At 45.7% G+C, this 26,128-nt stretch overlaps 1 protein-coding gene across 28 annotated transcripts in view; it reads right to left on the bottom strand.

Moving 5' to 3' along the window:
- The window catches only part of TCF7L2 (transcription factor 7 like 2), a 202,952-nt gene that overhangs the window by 103,156 nt on the left and 73,668 nt on the right, over positions 1-26,128 (bottom strand). For all 28 annotated transcript variants that reach the window (XM_047824753.1, XM_047824759.1, XM_047824758.1 and 25 more), the window contains one exon: positions 21,356-21,457. In XM_047824753.1, coding sequence (XP_047680709.1) covers positions 21,356-21,457 — 102 coding nt within the window. The remainder of the gene's footprint in view (positions 1-21,355; positions 21,458-26,128) is intronic.

Raw genomic sequence — 26,128 nt, 5'->3', positions numbered from 1 at the left:
GGTGTCTGCTGTCCCAGAGCACCCCCATGATGTCCACACTGTCCTAGATTCTCAGGTACCCCTACCCAAACTCAGTATATAAAACCACATTTTCCAACTAACCATCTCTACCTTTTTTTTCCCCTCTCACCCTCTCCAAAAACAGCGTTTGGCTATCTTCCCATTGCGACTCTTTGTTTAGAATTGAGGATTCCCCACCCCCTTTTCATCTCTGCTCTAAAGGGCCTCTTCAGACCCTTTCAAAGCCTCGGCAGCCTCCCCAAGCTCGGGTCATCAGACACTGAAATAAATGGAGATACTTTTATGGCATATTTGAATGTAACAAGCCATTCTCTTTCGTTTCCTAAAAGGAAGCCCTGTTGGGCAGTCACAAGTTATTACTGAACCAAGGTTGAAAGACAGAATCCCTAAGGGCCAAAGGTAAGATTGTAACATTTACAGCCACTACGTTCTTCCCCCTTTTAAGGCCCTAATGAACCAGTGTAGGGCATAGGCAAAGCATTAACTCCTTCCTGCCAGAAGCTTCCATTTGCCCTGCTAGGTGAGCCTCCCAACCCTGGCACCTCCCACCGGTCAGATCTCAGCTTGGACCCTGTCTTCTGGAGGAGCCCTCCCCCTGCCATCATCCCACCTAAAACAGCCCCAAGCCCCTGGTCCTGCTCTGTCCTGCTGTCTTGCTTTACAGCCACCACAGCTCCTACCGCTGTCGGAAATGACCTTGCTCCTTTTCAGCTGGAAGGTGAGCACTGGGAATAAGAGCCTGGCCACTGGCTTAACAAATACTGCAAAGGACTTTCTAGCTAGGAAGAGAGGTCACTTCCTTTCTTTCTGGGCTTCGGCTTCTTCATCCGTAAAATGGGAAAAATAATGATAATTAGTAATAATAATATCTTCTCTCCAAATGGTTCTAAGGACTGAAGTAATATATGCAGAATCTGGCAAATAAAAGTGGTCAGAATATAATTTTTTAATTATTTTTTTATTCTTCTCTCTCTCTCTCTCTTTTTTTTTTTTTTCCATATTATTTGTTTACTGGTTTGGGTTTCTACTGCTCTCTTCCCCTCCCCCTCCCCACATAGAACAGACGCTCCACGAGAACAAGAATATTTTCTTGCCACTGATAGATTTCCAGCCTCTCTCCTCATGGGTAACCGACTAAATATTTGTTGGGAGGGTGGGAGGAAGAGAAATAAAGGTGGAAGCGGGTGGCTCAAGGCAGACATCTGGCTTTCCTGTTTTGAGCAATCAATAATCACCTACTTGGGGTGCCTGGGTGGCTCAGTTGGTTGGCTCTCCAACTCTTGATCTCAGGGTCCTGAGTTCAAGCCCCTCACTGGGCTCCATGCTGGGCATGGAGCCTAATTAAAAAAAATAATAATAAATCAAATTAAAATTAAATTAAATTAAATTAAAATAATCACCTGCTCACAGCAATCTTCCTCAACGGATACAAAGGGACAAAGACAAAAAGATCTTTATTGGTTGTGAGATATGTGGTCTTCAGACATGCTTAGATCAGACACCATTCAGTCCTGCTCCCCGGATTTCCTCTTGCTTCCAAGGGGTAGAGGCAGGGAGAGGTCTGGAAAGGCCTGCTCTGCAGACGCCCAACCTAGGGACCACGTCCTGGGAAAAGCCCTTAACTACCCACCAGGCATCCTCCCCCGGCCTGCCCATCTGAAGTGACGATGCTTTTCCAAGTGGTAAATGAATCATGTCAGACCAAAAGCCATTTTAAAAGTACACTTTGTAAAAACCCCGTACTACAGCACATTTCATTTATTAATTATGCTATGGATTAGGGATCAAAGTGGTAGAAATCTCAGTGTACTAGAAATAAATGGCTTTTGTGGTTACCTAAATCCTCGGAGTCCCCTGGAATGTAATTCCTTAGGCAAAAACAGCTTCCCAGACGTCTTGAGCCACCGCCTCCCTCACCCCTCCCCATAATACAGAGGAGAGTGATTACTCAGCATCAGACCTGCATGATGCAATTATTTGGGCTTTTAACATTTGAGTTCTATGAAACATGGAACTATTCCTTCTGAACCACCCTCCTAAGGATGGGATTTTTAGCTCCTAGGATGGAATCTCAAGTCCTTCCCCTTTTCCTTCCTGTCCTTTGCCCTCACCCGCTTTTTCTTCCCAATTAGATTCCAATTGAAAATACCATACAAAGATGCTGGAACCCAAACAAATTTCCAGTAACTTTTAAGAAGGCAATGGGGCATATAGCATTAAGCACACAGACTTTATGGTCAGAAAGATCTGGATTTGAATTCTGGCCCTGCCACTTGCCTTGTAAAATCTAACTTCCTTAACTCTGGTTTTCTTATCTTTAAGGTGCCTGGGTGGCTCAGGCAATTGAGCGTCCACCTTCAGCTCAGGTCGTGATCTCATGGTTCGGTTCGTGGGTTCGAGCCCCGCATCGGGATCTCTGCTATCAATGGAGGGTCCGCTTAGGATCCTCTGCCCCTCTCTCTCTCTCTGCCCCTCCCCTCCTTGCTCTCTCTCTCTCTCCTTCTCTGTCACCGAAATAAACATTTAAAAAAATAAAATGGGGATAAAACTGCCTACTTCAAAAGGGACTGTTGGAAGACTGATGTGATAAAATGTAGAAAGCTTCTGTCCAGAGCCAGCACTCTGTACCTCGTCAATATGTGACCAGTAATTATTTATTGCCCCTCCACTTCCATATTTCCCAGATAAAAGTCTGGTCCAGAGTTTCTACATCTTGTTCCACGTGAGTTGTTTTAATCATATTTAAATTCTAGTTAAAGAAAAAAAACCAAAACCCAATCTTCTGACTTAGATTTTTACCATAGAAAAGTAATTTCCTTAGACGCGGCTATAAGACAGCAGACATCAAATCAAAATCATGGTTTCTCCACACTGCCTAAAGTAAGTACAAAATGAAAGCACGGAGAGTGAGATTAATAAATTTGTGTGCATTAAAAATTCTTAAACGTCATTATTTATATTTAAAAACCCATCTAAGCAGAGTTTTAAAACATCACAGATGGGGAGAAAGTGTTTCCAACACATAACCAGTTCTCTAACTTATATAAAGAGCTCCTATAAATCAATAAGGAAAAACTGAGTCTTTGTTTTTTGGGTTTTGTTGTTTTTTATGTTTATTTTTGAGAGAGAGAGAATCTGAAGCAGGCTCCAGGCTCCAAGCCCGGCAGGCTCAGCACAGAGCCTGAGAGGCTCCAACTCACAAACTGTGAGATCATGACCTGAACAGAAGTTGGACGCTTAACTGACTGAGCCACCCAGGCACCCCCTGATTCTTTAAAATGTGCAGAGGATTAAACCAGGGGAGCCAGAGTGGAGATAATGAACAAATGACAACAAAAATGCCAACCTCAGGAGTCAAAGAAATGCAAATTGAAACATGGTAACATGATGTTGCCACACACTGACCAGATTGGCAAAAATTTAGAGTCTGACAAGATAAAGTGTTGTTAAAAATATGGGGGGAGGGGGGCGCCTGGGTGGCTCAGTCGGTTAAGCCTCCGACTTCAGCTCAGGTCACGATCTCACGGTCCGTGAGTTCGAGCCCCACATCAGGCTCTGGGCTGATGGCTCAGAGCCTGGAGCCTGCTTCCGATTCTGTGTCTCCCTCTCTCTCTGCCCCTCCCCTGTTCATGCTCTGTCTCTCTCTGTCTCAAAAATAAATAAACGTTAAAAAAAAATTTTTTTGGGGCGCCTGGGTGGCGCAGTCGGTTAAGCGTCCGACTTCAGCCAGGTCACGATCTCGCGGTCCGTGAGTTCGAGCCCCGCGTCGGGCTCTGGGCTGATGGCTCAGAGCCTGGAGCCTGTTTCCGATTCTGTGTCTCCCTCTCTCTCTGCCCCTCGCCCGTTCATGCTCTGTCTCTCTCTGTCCCAAAAAATAAATAAACGTTGAAAAAAAAAAAAAATTTTTTTTTTAAATAAAAAAAATATATATATGGGGGGAGGAAGTGTTCATACAACGGTGATGCACCTCCTAACTGAGCCAATCATTCTGGAAAGCCTGATGCTTGAGGAGACCTTGTGAATTACGGCTGAAAACCAGCAACCTATGTCCTACCAATTCCTCTATACAGTATGAACCCCAGAGAAATGCTTTACATGTGTCTACATACATCTACCCAAGGACCATTACTGCAGCAATAACTTTTTAAAGATTCTGTCATCTTAAAAAACTGTAAGCAACCCAATATATACCTATCAGTACAGGAACGGGGGAAGAGTACGTAGCAGTTAAAATGGGTGAAAGGGATTTAAAGTGCAACATGGGTAAAATTCAAGTGCAATGTTGAATAAGAGAGACACGCTATAGAAGATTATGAAATAGGAAACCACTTACCTAAAATTTAAAAATTACTAATACTAACTGTAATACTAATCTGACACTGTAATACTGTAGGTACATCTACATATACACGTACACATACATGAACACATACGTATACATACACACACACATATACACATACACATATATACATACATATACACATTCACATACATATACAGAAAAGTGGGCAAGCCTGGACTGGGGAGACACCAAATTATAACAGTAGTTACATTTCAGAAGGGAAGATCATGGATCCCTTCCCCAGGGAGGGAAACATAGGTTTAGTTTTGTTCTTTTGTTCTTTGTTCTTTTTGTTCTGTTTGTTCACAAGGGATTAGATCAGTAATTGTTATTTTAGGTGGCAGGTAATGAGTGTGTCCGTTATATTTTTCTTTGTACCTTTCACTATTTTTTGTTTTAGAACTGCCAACCACATTGGAAAACTCGAATACGTAAAAACTCAAATTTATACAAAAAATAAATTACAGAGTGAAAATGCCTGGCACCAAACAGAGGGAGTGAGCTGAGAAAAATGCCCACAAAAGCCTTCCATCAATGTAACTTACCAGAAAGATTTGTAATTTGCCCTCCAGTCGGCAGGCACACGCCCTCATGGTGTGTGAAGGGAGGTATAATTTGAGACCAATGCAAGGCTCATCTTGATACAAATCTCTTTTTGCTGGTTCCTTTCTTCTGCCCAGAGTTCATACCTTTTCCTCCTAGGAATCCACGAAGCCTCATTTCCTCAACAGGAACTAACAGCATCACCAAGGCACGACAGGCCTCGAGTTTCCTGGTGCAGCCTCCAGCCTGCTGCCCCTCCCTGGCTGCGAGCTCACTCCCCACGGAAGCAAAATAACACCAAGAGGTGAGAAGCCCAGGGCTGGGGTCAGGCTCCCCGCACGCACATTCCGGCTTGCCACTTCACCATCTGGGTCACCTTGGGTGTTCCGTGCCTCCCCCCACCTCCTCGCTGCACTCTAGCTTCTTAATCTGTAAAACGGGATAGCGACAACAGCTAACCCATAAGGGTGTTGTGGGGATTAAATGTGGCAGGCACACAGATTACTTAAAATAGTAAAGTAGTACAAGAGTAAACCTGTAAGTGTTCAGGAAACCTCCAGTGTTATCATGATCTTGAGTACATCTCTCCGCGTCTCAGTGCGTCCATTTCTTAGCTGTCAAAATGAGGGCTTTGCGCCCAGAAAGCCACTAAATTCCCTTTCAACATGTTGAGTCCAGGGCTAAGTCTGAGATTAAAAGAAAAATCAGGAACACAAGAGCTAGCATGAGAGAGAACAAGGCTCTGGTCTACCTGCAATCCTGTTGGAATTGAGGCTCCAGGACAGAGCGTGACAAAAAGTTCCCCAACCTCCTTCCCTTGGCTTCTGTTCTGGCCTCTGGTATCACACCCCTGTGCCTAACAGGATCCCGACAATCCCCACCCTTGGCTTCATATCCAGCAGGTTCCATGTTGCCAGCTCAAAACCTTTGGAGGAAATACACATAGGCATCCAGACACCAGAATACTTGGCCAAACCCAACCCCGCTGGCCACCTCTGGAACCCCAGCCATTTCCACGCGCCAACGGCCCGCCCTCCCTCTCCTTGACAAACGCCCTCTCTGCCCACTCACTTATTCCACACAGAGGTCCAAAAACGCACTAGCTCACCATATGTCCTTACTGCCTCTCAACGGGTAGACTTTTCATGTTCTGAAACTTAACTTAACCATGAGATCGTTGGCATAAGAGCTGTGCTGATATCCCACACACGCATCAGCCCCGGACTCAAAGTGTGGATAAAAACTCAGGACGAGAGTCATCGCAAGTATGGAAAGAAGAGAAAGAAAGAGAAGGAAGAAAGAAAGAGAGAAAGAAAGAAAGAAAGAAAGAAAGAAAGAAAAGAAAAAAGAAAAGAATAGAAAAGAAAAGAAAAGAAAAGAAAAGAAAGACAGGGAGGGAGGGAGGGGGAGAGAGAGAGACAAAGAAAGGAAGAAAGAAAGAAAGAGAGAAAGAAAGAGAGAGAAAGAAAGAAAGAAAAGAAAGAGAAGAAAAGAAAGAAAGAAAGAAAGAAAGAAAGAAAGAAAGAAAAGAAAGAAAGAAAGAAAGAAAGAAAGAAAGAAAGAAAGAAAGAAGAAAAAAAATTAGATAAAGAGTTGGTTCATTTAAAAAAAATAAAAAAGCCTACCCTTCCAAATTAAATGTTTGGATAGCACTGAAGTTACCACCCTCTTAGCACATCCTGACTTCTTCTCATGCCACTTTGAATTCTAAGGTTGGTGGAAGGGATACACGTGGCCTTCATTCTTCAAAGGTCCTTCTTTGACTAACTGTCAAAAATGGGGACGTTGTACATTCACAAGTGTGATGCGCAAAACGTGGGCTGAATCTGCGCATCACACTTGGTCCCTGTCACGTCCTACAAGACCACAGGCAGCCAAGTAGAGCACCCGCCATGGGAGAGACTTGGGGGAATCAATCAACACGGGGAAGCCACACCAGCTCCTAAGCCTAGCTTCACGGTCTTCGACACATTCCCATTCCCGGTTCCGATGAAAAATGTTCCTCTTTCCCATCACTTCATTTAGAACTAACTTTTAAATGAGGAGTTGCAAGAATTTTGCTCACCATGGCATCTTAATGGACGTTTCCCTGGGCTCAGAGACGTCCAATAGGGGACTCGATTTCTGACACTTTCCCCCCAAAAGTTGACTGCCTAAAGCAGAAATGACAGCTGTGACACTTCTATCTATCATCCCTTGCTCTATCCTTCTTCACCCTTGACAGATATTAATCTCCTAATGCATTCTTTTTCCTGAAGCCCTGACATAGGCCTCAGAATCTCTCTCAACACAAAGTTCCAAGCAGACAGCACCCAGCCCACAGCCTACATCCGGACGGCACTCTGCTCCAAGTCCTTAGAACAACAGTTTTTATTTAGTCTTTTGGAGTCACAGGATCTTTTCGTGGCTTCTATGTATTTTAAGGGAAGTGTCGGGAGACCCCCTCATCAAATAGTAAAGTTGTAATAATCTATAAATCACAGAAATAAACGCCTGTATGCTCAGCTTGCCACCAATTATCCATGATAAGGAAATAGTGCTTCCAAAATAATAGAAGTTAAGTGTTGAGACTACGGAGGTTACAGCAGGACCTCCTTATTTATGTGGGTTATTATCACATTTTTCAACGAAAAGAGCAGTGGTTAATACTATTAATTAACTGCTTATTCCTTAATTGTTCTCAGGAACGGAAGACATAAAAGAGCTTTAGGCAGAGTATGTTAAGTAGGAGTCAGGAAACCCTGAGACACTAAAAATATGAAAACAGGAATTTTATGAAAATACCTAAAGTTCGTTTTCAGAATTCCCCCATGACCACAGGAGCAAACCATGGAAGACTGTTTTTTGTTTTGGGGTTTTTTTTTTCCACACAAGCCTCTCTCCCTAGAAATTGTTTGTAGGAGAAAATCGTGGGGACTATGTCTCCCTCTGAAAGCAATGCTCCGATCCGTACAAATCCACCCATTCCTAAAGAAGGCAAGTGGGTCCTGTTCATATAGGTCCCTATTTACACAGTAGAAGAATCAGTTCGTGCTCCTGCATTTCTAATTCAAAACAATTAAAAATTCAGAAGAAGAAATAATGTTTTTTCTTACAAGCCCGAGGCTCTGAAAACTGTATTAGTTAGCATTCCTTGGGTTGTAAGTGACAGAAAACATCTCAGACTAATTGGCTTCCTAACTGGATAATCCAAGACTGGAGCTGGCTACACAGAATTCAGTGGTACCATTGACACTCTTTCCACACACTTTTTCATCTTCTGCAAATGAGCACCCGCCATTCAGCGGTGCGGGTGGGTGTGAGAGTGGGTGCGGGTGGGTTGGAAAGCAGTTGCAAAGAGCCACAGGTCTACACCCTCTCCGCCTAGTGAAGACTCCTAAACATCTTTGCTTAAATAACATGCCTCCACCTTGCCCCATCACATGTCTGTCTTCCCGGATCAAGAGAGTACGGAAAGGTAGTTAGTTCCCTATAGTTGTTGAGGGGCTGGGGTAGGATGCTGTTAGCAGTAAACAACGGTGCAGAGACAGATGCCATGTTCAGAACCCTACTCCGTCCTTTAACCCTTGGTTTCTTATACTGGAAGGTCGGCACATAGGTATTATTCCTGATACCCGTAAACAGGTGGATAATTTAAGAAGAAAGGATAATAAAAAGACTATACCAGTCAAGTGCTTTGTGAAAGTGGGATGGGAAGGGGCTTGAGGAAGAATGAAGGAAAGATGTTTGACTGTATTCTAAAAATGGAAATGGATCCTACCAAACTTACCAGTTTGACCTTTGACAATGCCTTGCCTTGGTCATTGTAATTCTGGGTTCCAGACATTCCTTCATTTATAGGCCTTGGCTGAAGGGGGTTGCCACCTCTTTCCAAACGAATATTTCTCCCTGAGTTTCAACTGAATCATCCGTAAGGCTCCCTCGGGAGCCCTTCTGCCCAGCTACGGTCCCCATGCTGTTATTGTGATACTTGTTTTCTGATTTTATATGTTCTACCTCCACCCAGGCAAGGTTGGCTTCTCCTCTAAGCCTGAAAGGGCTGGGAAAACAATCTCTTAGAACGTTCCGTGTGTTGTGAGTCAGGCCTAATTGGAGGAGGTGCGGTCCAAAGACAGGTCTGCGTGACCACCCTACGTGGTCTCCGGGGGCCATGAAATGGTCTAGTCCCATGGCCTGTGATGCGGCACGCCTTCCTTCCTTCTCTAGCCCTTGTAAACATTTGCTACTTTCTTCACCCAGCACCTGAGCCACACAGACGATGTACTTGTGAGACAAAGAGGCAACGGGCAACTCACACCCTTGAAACGGGAAGAACAAGATGCTTTTGCCCCGCTGTACACGGACACATGGTGAACCCATCTCATTCAAGCCTCCGAAACAGCCTCCGTGATGCATTTAAGCACAGCCTGGACCCACCCGCTCTGCAGGCTCTGGCTGCAAGAGAATGCATCATGCCACTCAAGAGTGCTTCACAGGCTTCTAAATGCAAACAAGATACAGCTGGACAGACTGCACGCTTGTGGAGAAGGGCAGGGCTCACACACAGTACCGTCGGGAAACATTTGGGTCCTACGTGGGGTGGAAGGAGGGGAGACCCAGATTTCTGCCACATCCTGCTGCACCAGCATAGGACTGACGAAGGAGGCTCCCTCAGGCTATGTGTCCTCCTACTGCCCCCTGGCCTTCTCGCCTCCAACCAACACAATACTCTGAGCATGCCCGGTGCCTGCTTTAGACCCTCTCCATTCTGAGCCCTTGAATCTCAAAGTCCCACCTTTCAACCGACAGGTGCCCAGTGCCCGCTCACAGCTGTGCTGGGCCTCTTTCAAAAGGCAAAATGTATCCTCCAGGTTCTCAGTAGAGGTATGGGATATGACCTGTTCCAGGATTTAAAAGGCTGTCTCAAATATGGGAATGAAGCCCAGGTACCAAGGAGAGAAGAGGGAAAGTTACAAAGATGGGAAGTGAGGAGGCCAGGGCAGACACTCCAGCAACATCCAAGGGAGAGAGGGTGGTAATCGTGGTGATGGTGGAGGTGGTAAAAAAAAAAAAAAAAAAAAAAAAAAAAAGATTTCACAGTATTTTGAGGACAGAGCGGATACAATATGCAGATGGGTTATGAACCCACAGGACAGACCAACGGACTGAATGTGGGGCGTGAAAGCAAAAAAGGAGTCAATGATGAATTCCATGGTGTGAGGCCCATGCAATTGGCGGATGCTGTTAATCTTTACTGCGATGTTGAACTTGATTGAGGGCGACAGGTTTGATGGTGGGGTGGGGGTGGAAATAAAGAGTTACATGCTAATCTTCTGGTGTCTATTTGACATCTAAATGGAGGTTGAATCTGCCACTCAGGGGACAGCATGGGGCCTACGCAAGGACCTGGATTCATTGTCTGAATATGGCCACTCCTGCCCATGGAATCGTGGGCAACTCCGCTAACCCACTTGGCCTTTCACATCCTTATATGGAAAAGGAGGCTAACAATAAACTTCCCAAGCCAGACCCTTCTAGCATCCCTCCTTACTTAGTCCCCAGGACACTCCATGGGCCAATTCTGCAATCCAAGTGTTTTCTCCCTCCATATTAATTTATTAAAAGAGACGAAAATCTGGCCTGCAAGCCACTAACAAGCCAATCACAAAATCGCTCCATACACCCCACAGCATCGTTGCTGAAAATACCCATTTCCTGTAATAAGTAATCAAGCTCTGGATTTCCCACCTGGGCACTCTCTTAAAAAGTTCAGGCACCCTACGCCAAGATTTCGAAGGAAGAGTCAGTTTAAACCAAGACTCGAAAGAGACAGAAACCCTACAAGCCTGACCTTCTGGAGCTTTTGTGTCAACCATGTTCCACATAAACGCCGCTGTGGCGATTCAACACACTCCGTTGCAAGCTGGCATGTATAAGGGTGGATTATCAGGTTACTAGCAAACCGTGCACAATGTCATGACCCAAAATGATGCGTCTCCACGTATCATCAGGTAGAAAGTACCCACGTGGCCAAGCTCTCTACCAACCAGGATGATACTGAACACTCTAAGGTAACAACGAAGTCACACTTGTCCAAGACTAAATCAATCCTGTCCCTCACCAGAAACTGGTTTTCTGCTTCCTTAATGAAGCACCACCGTAAACCGGGGGGGGGGGGGGGGGGGGGGGGTAACTACAGGCAAAAAAAAAAGAAACTGTGGGCTCCCTGGCTTCAAGAAACTTACAATCTGGTTGGTGAAACAAGCCCCATACGTAGAGTTAATCAGCAAGGCAAGAAGTGACCAGCAGGACGGGATGGATGCCAAGTGAATACTTTTGTTTTATTTACTGGAAAGATAAACATAGGCTGTTGAGCTCTAAGTAGATCCGTGTTGATTTAAAACAGGCTCCCACACTTGGTAAACAGAGCAGGTGCCGAAACTAGAACAATGTTCCAGGGTCTGCTCCAGTCTCTTCCCTGAAGATGCTGAGAGGCATCGTGGAGTCGGGCAAGCTTTAAGCACTGCCCCCTGAGTGTCTAAGCCTCCAAATGACTCCAGATCCTGCCCTAAAGAAGCGGGTTGGCTTTGCATAACCAGTGCTTCCCTAAGCCTATTTTAGGAGGGGATCCTTTTTTCCAGTAACCTTATTAACACTCAGCGAGACAAATGTCAGGAAATGCTAGCCCAGAGCTGCCAAAGACTTTTCCCCCAAGCACAAGACGCAGTGTTGAGAAATGGTCAAGGCTGATTGGAGGCTGCAGCCTTCCCCGCACTCACAGTGATCTTAAACACGGCAATAAATAACATCTTTGACAAGTAGATACGTTTTCCCAGAAACATAATCCAGAATCGTATTCCCTTTTTGCGTTTGTTTTTAAAGATTTTATTTTCGGGGCGCCTGGGTGGCTCAGTCGGTTAGGCGTCTGACTCTCGGTTTTGGTTCAGGTCATGTTCTCACAGTTTTGTGAGTTCAAGCCCCACGTGGGCCTCTGCTCTGACAGTGTAAAGCTTGCTTGGGATGCTCTCTTTCCCTCCCTCTCCACTCCTCCCCTATTCACATTGTTTCTGTCTCGCTCAAAATAAATTTAAAAAGATTTTTTTAAAAACCTTAAAGATTTTAAGTAATCTCTCCACCCAACATGGGGCTCAAATTCACAACCCCAAGATCAAGAGTCAGATGCTCTACTGAGCCAGTCAGGTGCTCCGAATCATATTCCTGAGTCCACACATAGCATCAAATACTTAGTAACTATATGCCCAATAATATGCCATTAAAAAAAGATATCAAAACTAAAACTAAAAACAAAAAACTGTAGACTTATTTGAGGTTATGAAAGTATACTCCAAGACCTCTAAAATAGCCCTAAATGTGCTGTATATATTCAGGGAACTAGTACAGTATATCTAAAGGGTTACACTGTAAGTTATCAAAAGTGAGCATATGTAATCCTATAAAACCATGATAGTATCAGCTGACTTTAAAACCTCCAACTACTTAAGAAGCTATCATTTTGTTTGCCTGTTTTGAAGGCATAAAGATCTTGGGAAACCCAAGGTGGATGGGCTGGGTGGGTCTCTTTTCTGGAGCAAAGCAGAGTACGAGTAACATTTTTAGCAACATTTTTCCGGGAAAGCCGAAACTTTTTCTTTTGTTAAATTCCCCAGAGGGGGCACCTGGGTGGTTCAGTCTGTTAAGCATCCCACTTCAGCTCAGGTCATAATCTCACAGTTCGTGGATTCAAGCCCCACATCAGTCTCTGTGCTGACAGCTCAGAGCCTGGAGCCTGCTTCGGACTCTGTCTCCCTCTCTCTCTGCTCCTTCCCTGCTTGTGCTCTCTCTCTCTGTCAAAAACAAAAAATAAAAATAAATTAAAAAAAAAATCCTTCTGATCATGGTTGGGGTGACTGGATGGTTCAGTTGGTTAAGCGTCTGACTTCAGCTCAGGACATGAGCTCACGGTTAGGGAGTTCAAGCCCCGCATCAGGCTCTCTGTTATCAGCATAGAGCCTGCTTCAGATCCTTTCTCTCCCCCTCTCTCTCTCTGCCCCTCCCCTGCTATCTCTCTCAAAAATAAACAAACATTAAAAAGAAAATCATTCCGATCTTGGTAAATGTCTCATGCATGCTGATGATTGTAAAAATTGAAACCTTTCAGAAAAATATTTGTGCCTATATATCAAGAAAAAAATTTTTTAATTTTATTCTCTTTTACCTGTCTTTCTAAGACTCTATCCTAAGAAATAATAAAGGAGAGCGGGTGGGGGACGAAAGCACAAAGATTTACGTGCATAGATGTTCATCACAGGATTATTTAGAATAGTAGAAACAAAGGCATAAGATACTCTAAAGGCCCAACAACGTGCCATTGATTAAGCAAATGTGTGCATAAGCATATTATGGGCTGCTACGTGATCATTTAAAATCCTTACGAACTTTAATGACACGGGGAGGTGCTTTTCATTACAGCAATTTTCCTTTTCAATAAAGACAAGGCTGCAAATATTGAGTGCTATAAGCTTGAGAATGTTGAAAACAAATATAAATATTAAACGGCGAACAGGCCACTTCTGGACAGTGATTAAAGGGACAGCAGTGGGTGACAGGACATGTGACATAAGGTTGTGAAACCTTCTGTGATTCTAATCTGAAAGGGATACGACCAAGCTTGCACAACACAATCCTCCTCGGTAGAATACTTTCCATCACCGCGGCGGTCAGCTGCCACACCAGCAACTCAAACCTCAAGAACTTCAGAATTCCTCATCAGAGAGTATTTTCTGGAAGGAGAGAAGGAAGCTCGGACTTTTAACTCTAGGCTCCTTTGGCCGAATGACTCCACCTTCTCTTCAGAGCATGACTGATCTATCCACCACTTTTTCCCGGGGGGGGGGGGGGGAAGATAACCCAGCAGCCTGCTTCTTCATATTAAACACGCACAGCCCTCCTTCCAAGAATAATCGTATTTCTGCAGTGCTCACAGGCTCGCTTTATATCCTCAGACAAAATACGCACCCTCACCACAGTTCCGTCCGTGAAATGGGAAAGCTCTGACTCAGCTCCCGCTAGGAAACACATGCCAAGTATTCTAGAAAGTCTGGCTGAGTCATACATAAATGGGGAAAAAGACAAAACAAGGGGAAAGTGTAAACGTAGTGAATAGCGAAGGGAGTGGAGACGGTGGGTGGGGAAAAAGCTCTTAGGAAGCCAGCATAGGCTCACACCCTCAAATCACCCAAAGTTCACCTGGGCCACGGCGGCGTGGCCCCCCTGCCCACAATTTGTCAGTACTCACCTTTGCAGTACCTCAAGGACACCCAGAAGCAAAACCCTCGCCAACCTCGTGTCCCACTGTCCAGGGGCACGGGTGGATTCTCCTTGAGACAGGCCCACCCCATCCAGCTCATGGAGTTCCCCACCAGCAGCACTGGGCAGGCCCCACTGTGCCTGTTAATCATCTTTCCCCGGCGTCGTTGTGGTCAGGGGTTACAACGATGGCGATGATCTGGCTGCCCTGTCTCACATCCTGACTCCCACACCCGGGCAAACACTTAACCGCCCTGGGCCTACTTCCTCCTCCGTGAAACGGGCAACAGGGCATTAGGAGAGCACCTAGAACAATGCCTGGCACGCAGAAAGTGTTACTGGCTTATTTGCTATTATTCTTATGATCCTTCATCATCGACTCCACTTTCTCCCAGCGTCTAGAACACTTTTTCCCCCACACAGTAAGCAACCACTAAATACCTGGGGGATCCGTGAATGAATCGATGGTAAGTGCAAGACCATTTACGGCGGGGGGAGGAACCTGAGGGGCTCAGTCGGTTAAGCGTATGACTCTCTTGGGTTGTCGCTCAGGTCACGATCTCATGGTTTTATGAGTTCAACCCCTGCATCGGGCCCTGAGCTGGCAACGCAGAACCTGCTTGGGATTCTCTCTTTCCCTCTCTCTCCGCCCCTCCCCCATTCACACTGTCTCTGTCCCTCTCAAAATAAATAAATAAACTTAAAAACATTACAAATAAAAAAGACCAAGAGAAAGACCAATACAAGCTACTTATCCAAATTTGGAAGAAGGAAAGGGAAAATTCTCTACCCTACCCTAAATATATTCCAAATAAGCTGAAATTTAACAGACTGTCGACATTATTCTGAAGGGACTAATTAAAAGTTTGGATTGTCCGCATTTCATACTGCCATAGTGCTTTGGGGGTCATGAAACCTAATAACTGAATTTCTCTAAAAAGACAACTCGAACTGAAGACATTTTCCCAAAGGAGGTAAATGAACTACACCAACAGGTACATGAAAATGTGTTCAACATCCCTAATCACCAGGGAAATGCGTAAGGAGATACCACCTCACACCTGTCAGAATGGCTATTATCAAAAGACAAGAGACAACAAGTGTTAGCGAGGATGTGGAGAAAGGGACACCCCGTGTGCTGTTGGTGGGAACGCCACTTGGTACAGCGACTGTGGAAAACAGTATGGAGATTCCGCAAAAAAAAACTAAAGACAGAACTACCGTGCGACCTGGCAGGGCTTCTTCTGGGTTTCTATCCAAAGGAAGTGAAACACAGGACCCAAAGAGGTCTTTGCACTCCCACGTTCACTGTAGCATTATTGACAATAGCCAAGGCACTGAAACGACCTAAGTGTCCATCGACAGATAAATGGATTTTAAAAAGTGGAGTATATATGCACAATGGAATATTATTCGGCCATAAGTATGAAGGAAATCCTGCCATGAGACAACACGGATGGACCGTGAACGTTATTATGCTGAGTGACATAAGTCAGACAGAGAGAGACAAACACTTCACGGTATCATCTGTACGTGGAATCTAAAAACAGCTGAAACTCAGCAACGGAGTGAGACGGTGGTTAACTGGGGAGATGTTGGTCAAAGGGTACAAACTTCCAGTTACAAAATGAGTCAGTTCTGGGGATCGAATGTACAGCATGGCAATTATAATTATATACTTGAGTTGCCTAGAGAACAGACCTTACATGTTCTCACAGCAAAAAAGAAACGGTAATTATAGGACATGCTTAGGGGTATCAGCGAACCCTAGGACGGTAATCATGTTACAGTACAGAAGTATTTCAAATCAACACACTGTACACCTTAAACTTATAAACGCATTAGGTCACTTACATCTCGATAAAACTGGGATTAAAAAAAAATACAAATGAAACATAAAATAAAAATACAACGCTTCTACCCCAAACTTGGCAATCCCACCCACCTACCTTTGACCCTTCCTTCTCCCTCAATACCGACGTGTAATCTGTCGGCAAATTCTGCTGATGTTCCCTCCCAATCTGTCTACTTCACCAGTATCCCCACAGCCGGCAATCTAACACAAGCCAAAGCCCCCACGGATCTCCCACGGTGGTTAGAATCAAACACCAGATTCGCACCACATCCTCCCCCAGGCCATTCTCCCTCGTCCCTCAGGACCTGCAGCCACTGTAGCTGGCTTTAAATTTCTCTCACAGCTAAAGAATTGTCCCTTTAGGAACTTCATACGTGGTTTTCCTTCTGCCTGGAATGCTGTCCCATCTCCCACCCTCTCCTTCTCTCACACCCTTACCTGGCTAACTCTAATTGATCCTTCACCTTTCATTTTATTTATTTTTGTTATTGTTTATTTTTGAGAGAGACAGAGCGCGAGCAGGGGAGGAGCAGAGAGAGAGGGAGACACAGAATCCAAAGCAGGCTCCAGGCTCTGAGCTGTCGGCACAGAGCCCGACGCGGGGCTCGAACTCACGAACCGTGAGATGGTGATCGGAGCCGAAGTCAGGCGCTTAACCGACTGAGCCACCCAGGCGCCCCCTTCGCATCTCATTTTAGATGTCATTTTCTCAGGGGGCCGGCCCAGCCTGTAACCCTCACCGACTTCTCAGTCAGTGGATGAAATCCCATCTCCCCGTCACACCTGTCACAGCACCCATACGCTGCCCCAGGCTGGCACCTGGCAAGGTAGGGGCTGAGACGGTTTTGCTGGGCCTCAGCATCTAGCACAGAACGTCCCAGCATACGCTAACTGCCAACAATCGCCCAGGAGAGCAGGTGAGGGCAGAGCCCAAGCCAAATAACCCATCAAAACACCCACATGTATTTAATACCCAACAGGATGTTCTCAACGTGGTTTTTCTTATTAGCCATGAGGAGGTGTCCCCACACCCCCAAACTCCGCAGACACAAAAAAGCAAGAGTTTCACCATGCCCTCTGAGCTTACTGGAAAATGCTCGACACAGGCAAGCAGAGACCCTGCCTGAAGCTCTCTCATCACGCTGTATTTCCTAAGTTTTCTGAACTCTTTCAGCATTTAAGCAATAACAACAACAAAAAAGTACAGCACCACAGTCTGGCAGGCTCTGCTCCTCGGGACACAGACTGCTTTCTTAGCCCACACCTCAGTGCTCATCACACAACAAAACGCACAAGACCAAGAACGACTAGAAATTCGCCCCCCGGTGAAACTCCACATGGACTTCAAAAGGAAACCCCCAAGATACCATACCATGGTGGGAACTTTTGAAGCCTTGTGCCATCTCGTAAGATACATACTATACCAAAATGCCACCATTTGGGGTACAGAACCTTTTTTTTGCCGGGTACAAAGGAAGTTAAATGAAAGTCTTTGTATAGCAAAGACACCGGGGCTGGTGTCTGGGGAGCGGCTGCTCTCCCACAGCTTACGGGGCGCTGGAGGCGGGTCGGCCAAGACTCAAACACCGCCACGCTTAGCACAACCCGGATGCTTGGCCGAAGCAAAGAATTAAAAATATGAATTTAAAAACACCAGGGAGGATGAAATATGAACTAGTTACGTGAATCAGGTAATGCATGGGCCTGGGGAGGCCAGGAAGAGGGGAGGGTCCTGGAACCTGAATTTCTCAGTTCTGCGGGGAGGGAAGAAGGGGAAGGGAGACATGGACCTCTTGTGTCAATTGCTATTTTTTGGCTAACCTCCCGCCCCCACTGCGCCCCCCCCCCAAAACCCAACTCAATAGAGCATCCTTGGGGAATAATTTCCTCTCTCTTCTGAGCACAGATGAGGAACCGCTGGATTAGAATACATAAGATGCAGTTATCAGTTATAGGCACTAAAATGTGTGGGGCTTGCTTCTTAATTTAAATATTATTTGACCAACCCAATTCCACTAATTAGGAATATTTATTCTACACATTTATTTTTTATAATTCGGTAACCCACATACCACATGGAAAAAAAAAATCCGGTTTAAAACATTTTGACAAAAAGCTTTAAACTCCTCTGTGAAAATCCCACCCCAGATGGGTGCTCGGCGGTTATTTTCTCAGCAACTGATGATAGTGAGAGTCTCTAATGATCACTAACAAACACGGAGCACTTCTCTGGTTTCAAAGGAAAACATTAGAAATAATTATGAAATAACCTGGCCCAGAATTACAAAAACCCGAATTTCGGAGAAACTCGGCAGCAATCCTTAGACAATTATTTTGAAACACGTCTGATGAAACAGTGGGATGTGACAAGGTTTGATTTAAAAAGAACGAATAACAAAAATGTGAGGAAGAGCCCGGGTCTGGAGGAGAGTTCGCCATTCACCGGCAGAGCTGAACTGAACGCAAACCAGAGACCCAAATGATACATCAGTCGGAATCCAGAAGGCTCCCTTTATAAATATAGATACACCGTGCCGGCCAAACTGGTTTTCCGGTCGACCCACTGCTGTCCAGTGAAAAGGCAGATCATTCATTTCTGGTCCCAAGGTGCAGGATTCCTCTATCCCAAAAGCTGCATGAGACCACGGGGCGGATGAAGAGGCCAACAACCACAGCCCTCCTCTACCTGCCCGGCTCCCTCCATCAACCCCTCCCACTCCAGCACCCCCCCCCTCCCCATTACCCCTTCGTCTCAGGTGAGGATTTCAGAAATGCACAATTACAGTGCTAATTCATATAACCACAGACACCATTCAGTTGCCACAGCATTAAGTATTTCACAAATTTGGTTTCCTTTTATCCCAGCTTAAGTCCTTTCTCTCCTCTGTCCCGCTGCCAGAGCCCACCCTGCTTTCACAGCCCAGAACCCCTGCGCCACCCACCCCCCGCCCCCGGCCACTCCCCAGGGTCCCCAGGAGCAGAGCAGAAAGCACAGAAGTTGCAGTCGCCAGCCGTGGCTCCTTGGGGCAAGGGGCTCCATGCGAAGCGTGGTGGGGGCCCAAAGCGGTGGCCGCGGAAAACACACCTCCTAAGACAGCAGGGGATAGAGGGACCCAAGTCCCGCCGCGTTCCCCTCGCCAAAACCCACACTGGCTCTGGACAAAACGTCTTTGCCTCTCCTCAGCCTGTCCATTTCGAAAGATGAAAATTAGCGCTTAGGGTCTACCTTGTGACACTGTCCACGTGGGACGGCTGGGGAGGCAGCAGGGGCAGCTCTCTCTAAACGGATCAGCCCCCATTCACACTCAGGCGATGCTCACCAGTGTGGGCCCACGACCTCCATCCACACCCGCGAGGGGCTGTGTCCACCCTGAACCACTTCTAAGAATGGCACCTTCTCTCCACTCAGAGAGCAAAGAAAAAAAAAAAAAAAGCCTCCAAGTGATTCTAAAGATAATGTCCTTTCTCTATAGCTTTAAAAAAAAAAAAAAAAGGCAGAGAAATACATTTCAAAGGCTGGACGCACAATGGGAAACGGGGGGGGGGGGGGGGGGGGGCAGGAAGCGTGCAAAGGACTGGGCTTCCTCATCTTACCCTCTAGGACACTGCAACTATCGCAAATCTTTGTACATTGTTAAAATGTGGTTTATGCAGCATTTCACTCTCCTCGGAGAAACCTGCATCAGTCGGAGCCCCACACCGGCAACGCCCTCACACCTACGAGGCTGTCCCTGATAATGACCCCGCCTGACCGTCCGCAACAGAGAACCAGCCACAGAAAGTTACTCTCCCTTAGTAAAGAACAGGCCACCAGGCCCCGGAAAAGGAGCGGAGGACCGGGTCCAGTCCTCGCTCCGGCCACTAACTCAGCGTGTGACGTTGGGCAATTCACTTAGGGCATCTCTGGGCCTGTTTCCTTTTCTGAGAGCAGGTTGGGCCGAGATGATCTAAGGTCACTTCCAGCCCTGAAACCTTGACATTGTAGGAGCGTATGTAATTATGAGCATCCACTTTACTGCGGGGTGGGAGGAAGGGAAAAGCTTCTGGAAAAATGTCAACCTTTTCTATGTGCCTCATTTATAACATAAGAATTTGTAGAACATTTTCACAAACGATGACTCAAGATGTGGCTTAACGGAAATAAATCACTTTGTAATACATACACACACATACATATGTATTTAATATTCATATAACAGAGGCATAATTCATTAAATAATATATACTCTATTATAGCAAGCTACAAAGTAAGGAGACAGTTAGCCTGAAGTTTGACACAATGCATCTTGAGGTTTTTCTACTTAAGAAAATCATTTTGCCATTTTTAGAAATTACAAGTAACAGAGAGGCAAAATATATTAATGGGTAGCATTTTGTGGTACTCAAATAAAAAATACATGAATTATTTCATGCTTTGCATAATTCTACCTGTCATAGATTCATTATAAAAAATGTGTCTTCCATTAATTATTTCAAAACTATGAAGTCCAGCTCATGATATAAATATATGGAAGAGAATATTCTAAGAAGGCTGGGCCATCTTCTCAAGAGGTTAATTTATAAATTCCACTTTCAGAGCCTACAAAATCTGAAAGTACATTAAAAATATATGTAGACACACGTTTTATGTTATAGTCTCTCACTACTAGACACAAATGTTTCCTATGTTAAACCCACAGGCTTTCAAAGCCATGGAGGTATGGATTAATTTGAACTTAAGCCCGTCCAAATTCATTTCTACTCTCCGTTTACAATCAATCAGCCCAGATAAAATTCTACTGATATTAACGTAGAATGTTACTACTGTCCAACAATTAAGATAAATCGGGGGACGGGGGTGGGGGGGGACTGGAAAGTGTCAAATCCAAAGCTTCCCTTTTGCATTTTCTAATTCCCTCCTCTGCAACTCACCTCCGCTAAATGAGTTTTTCAGGAAAGGATGTGGAGATTGTATTTTTGTAAGCTGCTATGGCACCATTTCCAGTCTCCTCCAAACCATGGTGGTAGGGTCCCATTAGCTAGAGACCACAAGGCTAGACTAACCCAACACCAGGAGAAAGGGGTGGTGGGAAGACATGGAAGTTTTCCAAGTAGGTAACAATCACTAAGGTCCAATAGCAGAAAACAAATACCTTCTAGATATAAACCATATCCAAGAATATTCCAAATATATATATATATTTTAAAGAAAGAAAAAGTGATAAACAAGACTTGTTATCAACAAAAGAGTATTTTCTTCATCTCCGCGCCCCACCCCCCCACCCCCCCCCAAGAAAGGAAGGAACCGCCTTTGTAAGGTCACTTACGACAATGTGTGCCGGTGACGGAGAGCGGGCATCCTTGAGGGCTTGTCTGCTCTGGAGGGTCCCCGCCTGGACATCAAGCAGTGGCCATTTCATCTGGAGATACTAGAGGGAGGAAACAAAACAAATGTGGCGGATGAATTTGGAAAAGCCATACAAAACAGCTATCCCAAGACCTAACTCCTGGGGTCCCTGATACACAGACAAGAAACTCAAAGGAGTAAAAACAGGCAAATAACAACACCGAAAAACTTAAAAGCATGCAAAGAACACCACCACCCACAGAAAGATCAAATCGTGCATATCAAGAGGTTCTTCTTAGGGTTCATGTCCAACAGGTACTTTCAACAGGACATCAACACTATGAGCAACTAGAGTTTGGTTCTGAACATTCGAACTTCAGGCTGGCTCTAGAGAACACGATTTCACTGGTACTAACTCATTTAGAGGGAAACGGTAGGGATGTGGGAGAGAAAAGCAGGGAGAGGTCTCCCAAAGGAAGAAAGCAAAGGGAAGTCTCAAGCCAGAGGACCCCATCAATCCCAGATCTGCTCTTTCGGTGACCTTCATTTCTAAAATGCCACCATCCTTCACTTTCAAGTCGGCTGTATCTGTGCAAGCGTCCTTTCGTAGAAGCTGCCCGAGCAAGAGGAAGATGGCTCCCCTCACCAACCCCAAAGGTGGAAAATCCGTGGCACAAGGAAGAGAAAGGGAGTTACTTCTGTCACAAGTGATCGCGTCAGCTTTGCGAAGAAGGGCTTGAACCGAGGTGAGGTGGCTTGCCCCGTCACAGAGATACTTAACACATGGGATAAGCGACTCCAAGGCACTACACTTTCAGGGTAGCTGCACTCAGGAAACCTTCAGACAACTGAACAAAACTGAAGCCACAGTGCTAAGATTCTCATGAGGACATCACCAGCCTCTGTATCTCTGAAGGCCAATTGTTAAATGCACCAGTTAATGCTTGGAGGGCACTGAAGAGGCCATCTTGAGCTTTCCAGAGACCCGAAAGCAAAATAAATGGCTAGTTTTCATATAAACTGCACAGGACATCTTACTCAATGAATACTGATTAAAGCTCGCTTTGTACATAGCCTTCTTGCGAAGGATAAGGAGATAGGAAGAACATTTGCCCTCAGGGAGCTTATGCGCACGTGAGAGAACTGGCTCACACACAGATTAAGTCCATATAGAACGTCGTAGAACCTCGGCACAGACTCCGGGAGTCTAGGGAGCCTAGGGAGTGCCAAAAAAGAAGACAGTAGTTCTGAGAAAAGACACTGGGGAAGGCTGTACAGAGTAGGTCTTGTGAAGTCAGAAAGATTTCAACAGAAAGAAAAAGAACAGCACAGGGCAGTCCAGAAAGAAGGAAGGGTTGGCTCAAATCCCATATGAAAAGGAAGAGTGAAAGTCACACACAAGCCTTCCCATAGGTTCCTTAAAGATACAACTGGACAACGGATTAAAACCAAAAGCGGTTACACCCAAAACTGGGAGAGCCTGGCCCACAAGCTACCTGCTCCAAGTACACATTTTCCCAACTTAGATCTATACGAGGTTAGAGAACTTCTACAACCTCAGAGCTGTAAGCCAGAAGGCTCTCGGGTGAGGAAACCTGGTTACTAGTTCTAGTAAGTCACCACAAGGCCTTGCATCAAATCCCTTCGCTTCTACGGACCTCCAGTGTTTCATCCGTCAACTATCTGGGGTGGGGGTGAGGGAGGGACTGCCCCAGCACTGAAGGATTCTGGACCCCCAGACCGTAAATACCAGCAGGTACCCACTCCCACCCCCACCTCAGTCACCCTTATAATCAAACCATTTCCAGATATCTTATTTGGGGGCAGTAGCATCCCAAATCGAGAGCCACTGTAGTAAATGTTCCCGTAACCCAAGCCAATGGGCCCTGGGAACCCATTCCACCCCATCTCTCCCTGACTTCTTCCCATTCTCACTTGCCACATAAATATATGGACCTCATTGGTCAAAACCACTCAATAGCATCATTTCCTTGAGGCCAACCAAAATGGAAACCTGCCAATACTCATCTTTCGTCTCATAAAAACCTGTGAGGAAAAATGCCAAGCTGAGTGCCACACACCTACACCTCACGCTACCCTCGGGGGGCAGGGTCAGATCAACAGACAAGTTTTCATCTTCGGCCATCTGTAAAACTGATTTGATCGCATGCAAACACCGGCTCCATAGAATTCGGAAATTTGGGCTTTTGTTTAAGGTGACAGACCTGCCCTGAGGACCTCACCAGAGAACTGTCATACCCATAATGCAATATTAATGCGGAGTCTTATAATTCTTATTTTACATAAAAGCTTCATTGTGTGCCATATCCAATCTCCGCAGGCTACCTGCACCACATATTTTTATGAGCCTACATTTCAGCGCTCCAAGCCTACAATACACATAATTTTCAATTATGTTAGGGCAGCCCAGGATCACTGCCTATATAACATTACTGGTTGGAGGAAATGAGACTCGGCCCCACTGCCCAGAGAGAGCTAACCAGATCCAGATGGTGGAGGAAGACAGCCCCAGTCCCGCTGGCTTGCAAGGACTCCACAGTGACAGCTTCAACCTCTCCATCCCAATGCAACTTGATCCCACAGAATGGCTGGGCCCCCGCAAACCTGTGCCCATCCATTGGAAATAACTGGCATTCGGGCTGACGAGGCTCCTTTCGGGGAAATAAGTATTATGTCAGGATTTTTTAAAGGAAGTGATTAACCTCCCCCAAAAGTGATGGGTTTCCCAGGTTCCTTCATCTTCTACAATTGGTCCTGATTAATAAGGAAAATAAATACGTAAAGGGAAGAAAAAGGAAATTAGGTACGACTATAGCCTAGAGGAAAAGCTTTTCCTTCCTGGAGACACTAAGCAGCAGGAAATTCTATTCTGTTGGGTCCTAGAGAAAAGACCCGAAGGACGAGGCATCTCGGATTTACGAAAGGGCGGGAACCCCACGCCACATTTTCCCCATGGCCCAACTTCGGTTTTACATCCTTTTGGGGAAGAGGAAAAAAAAGTTCCCACCATCCCACTACAAAAACAACACTGGGGCTCCGGCTCTCTTCCTTTCAGGCCGCTCAACGTGGAAATTATGAATTGCCTACAAAAACATTAAACTTTTCAGCAAACTGCAATCAAATGGGGCCGTGGGAATTCCTTCATTGAAAGCTGTTGAAATGGAGTCCCGCTCAACTTGCATTTTGTAAATAATAATAATAATAATAAATGCATAAGGCCATCTTGACTTACGTGTTGCATCCTTGGTTTAATACTAATGTTCTGCTCGTGGCCTGTTAGGGTTTTTCCCCAAATCCTATTTTATGATGTGTTTCAGGGAGCTTAAGTTTAAGCTTCGGACCTGTGGACAAAGTCTCGCAATACATACAAAACCCATGGTCTGAACAGAATCAAACATTTTAAAAGCCTGTTAAATTGTCAGCAAAAAAAGAATAAGGTATGCAACTCTAACGTGTCCTCCCCCACTGCCCGTGATCCAAAAAAAAGGACAAGGGGAGACACCTGGGTGACTCAGGCGGTTAAGCGTCTGACTTCAGCTCAGGTCACGATCTCACGGTTCACGGGTTCGAGCCCCACAACAGGCTCTGTGCTGACAGTTCTCTCTCTCCCTCCCTCTCTGCCCCTCCCCCACTCACACTTTCTCTCAAGATAACTAAATAAGCTCAGACAAGGAAAGGCAAATGGGGAGGGATCTTCCGAATCAGAGGGCCCCGCAGGATCCAGCTACAAGTGGGCCTGAGGGAACCTGCTCCCGAGAAAGGCACCCCCATCCTTTTGAGTACAGCTTCCGTACGTAGCAAGGATGGTGAGGAGGGCTGCTCAGAGAACCTGAATCTCAGGGCTGCTGAGGTCACGGTACAAAGCTGACTTTCGAAACAAACGGAACCATGCAAAGGCCAATGATGCTGATGTCAAAGCTCCACATCCCTGATAAAAAAACCAAAGCTGCTTGGCCGCACTTCCATCTCACAGACAGGCAGGCAAGTGACGTCCGTCCCTTTACTTGTACGGGGCGGGGTTGGCAGACTTTTTCCGTAAAGGGCTACAGCACATACCTTACTTAGGCTTTGCGACCCATACCATCTCGGTTCTACTCAGCTCAGGCGTGGTTGTCACCGAAGCGGCCACAGTCCTGCACGGATCATGTCGTGGCTGTGTGCCAATAAAACTTTATCTATAGGATACTAAAACAAGGATTCCATAGGACTTTCCCGTGTCAGGAAATATTCTTCTTCTCTTAATTTTTTTCAACCATTTAAAAATAATAGAAAAACCATTTCTAGCTCACGGGCCATACAAAAAGAGGTGGCAGGACAGCTTCGGCCCCCGGGCCGCAGTTTGTCACCCCTGGCTCAGGGAATGAGTACGTAAAGACGTGATTCCAAGTCACACGGGATACATTCCTTCAGTGGGCCTTAAATCCAGACAGTCGAACACGATTCCTTGGTGGCCCCAAGGCGACGTTTTAGATTTAATCGTCACCGGCAGACTCCAGTTTTGGGGTAAAAGCTCGGGAAAGAATGTGAGCTCTCCAGCCATGACTCCCAGTCACAAGGGCCAACCACTAGACCACAATCTCACCGAAATAACTATCCCTCCTTACCAAAATGGGAGTTTGAAAATCCCTGGGCAATTCTGACTGGAAGAGGTTCACGTGTTCAAAATTCTCACGCACTTCCCAGGAAACACTGGCAAATGTGTCACACGCCATGGAATCACCGCGAAAGAGCG

This window comes from Prionailurus viverrinus, chromosome D2 (genome assembly GCF_022837055.1).
Source record: "Prionailurus viverrinus isolate Anna chromosome D2, UM_Priviv_1.0, whole genome shotgun sequence".
NCBI classification, from domain to species: domain Eukaryota; kingdom Metazoa; phylum Chordata; class Mammalia; order Carnivora; family Felidae; genus Prionailurus; species Prionailurus viverrinus.
The sequence above is the reverse complement of the archived record's forward strand: the minus strand, read 5'-3'. Positions and strand labels throughout refer to the sequence as shown.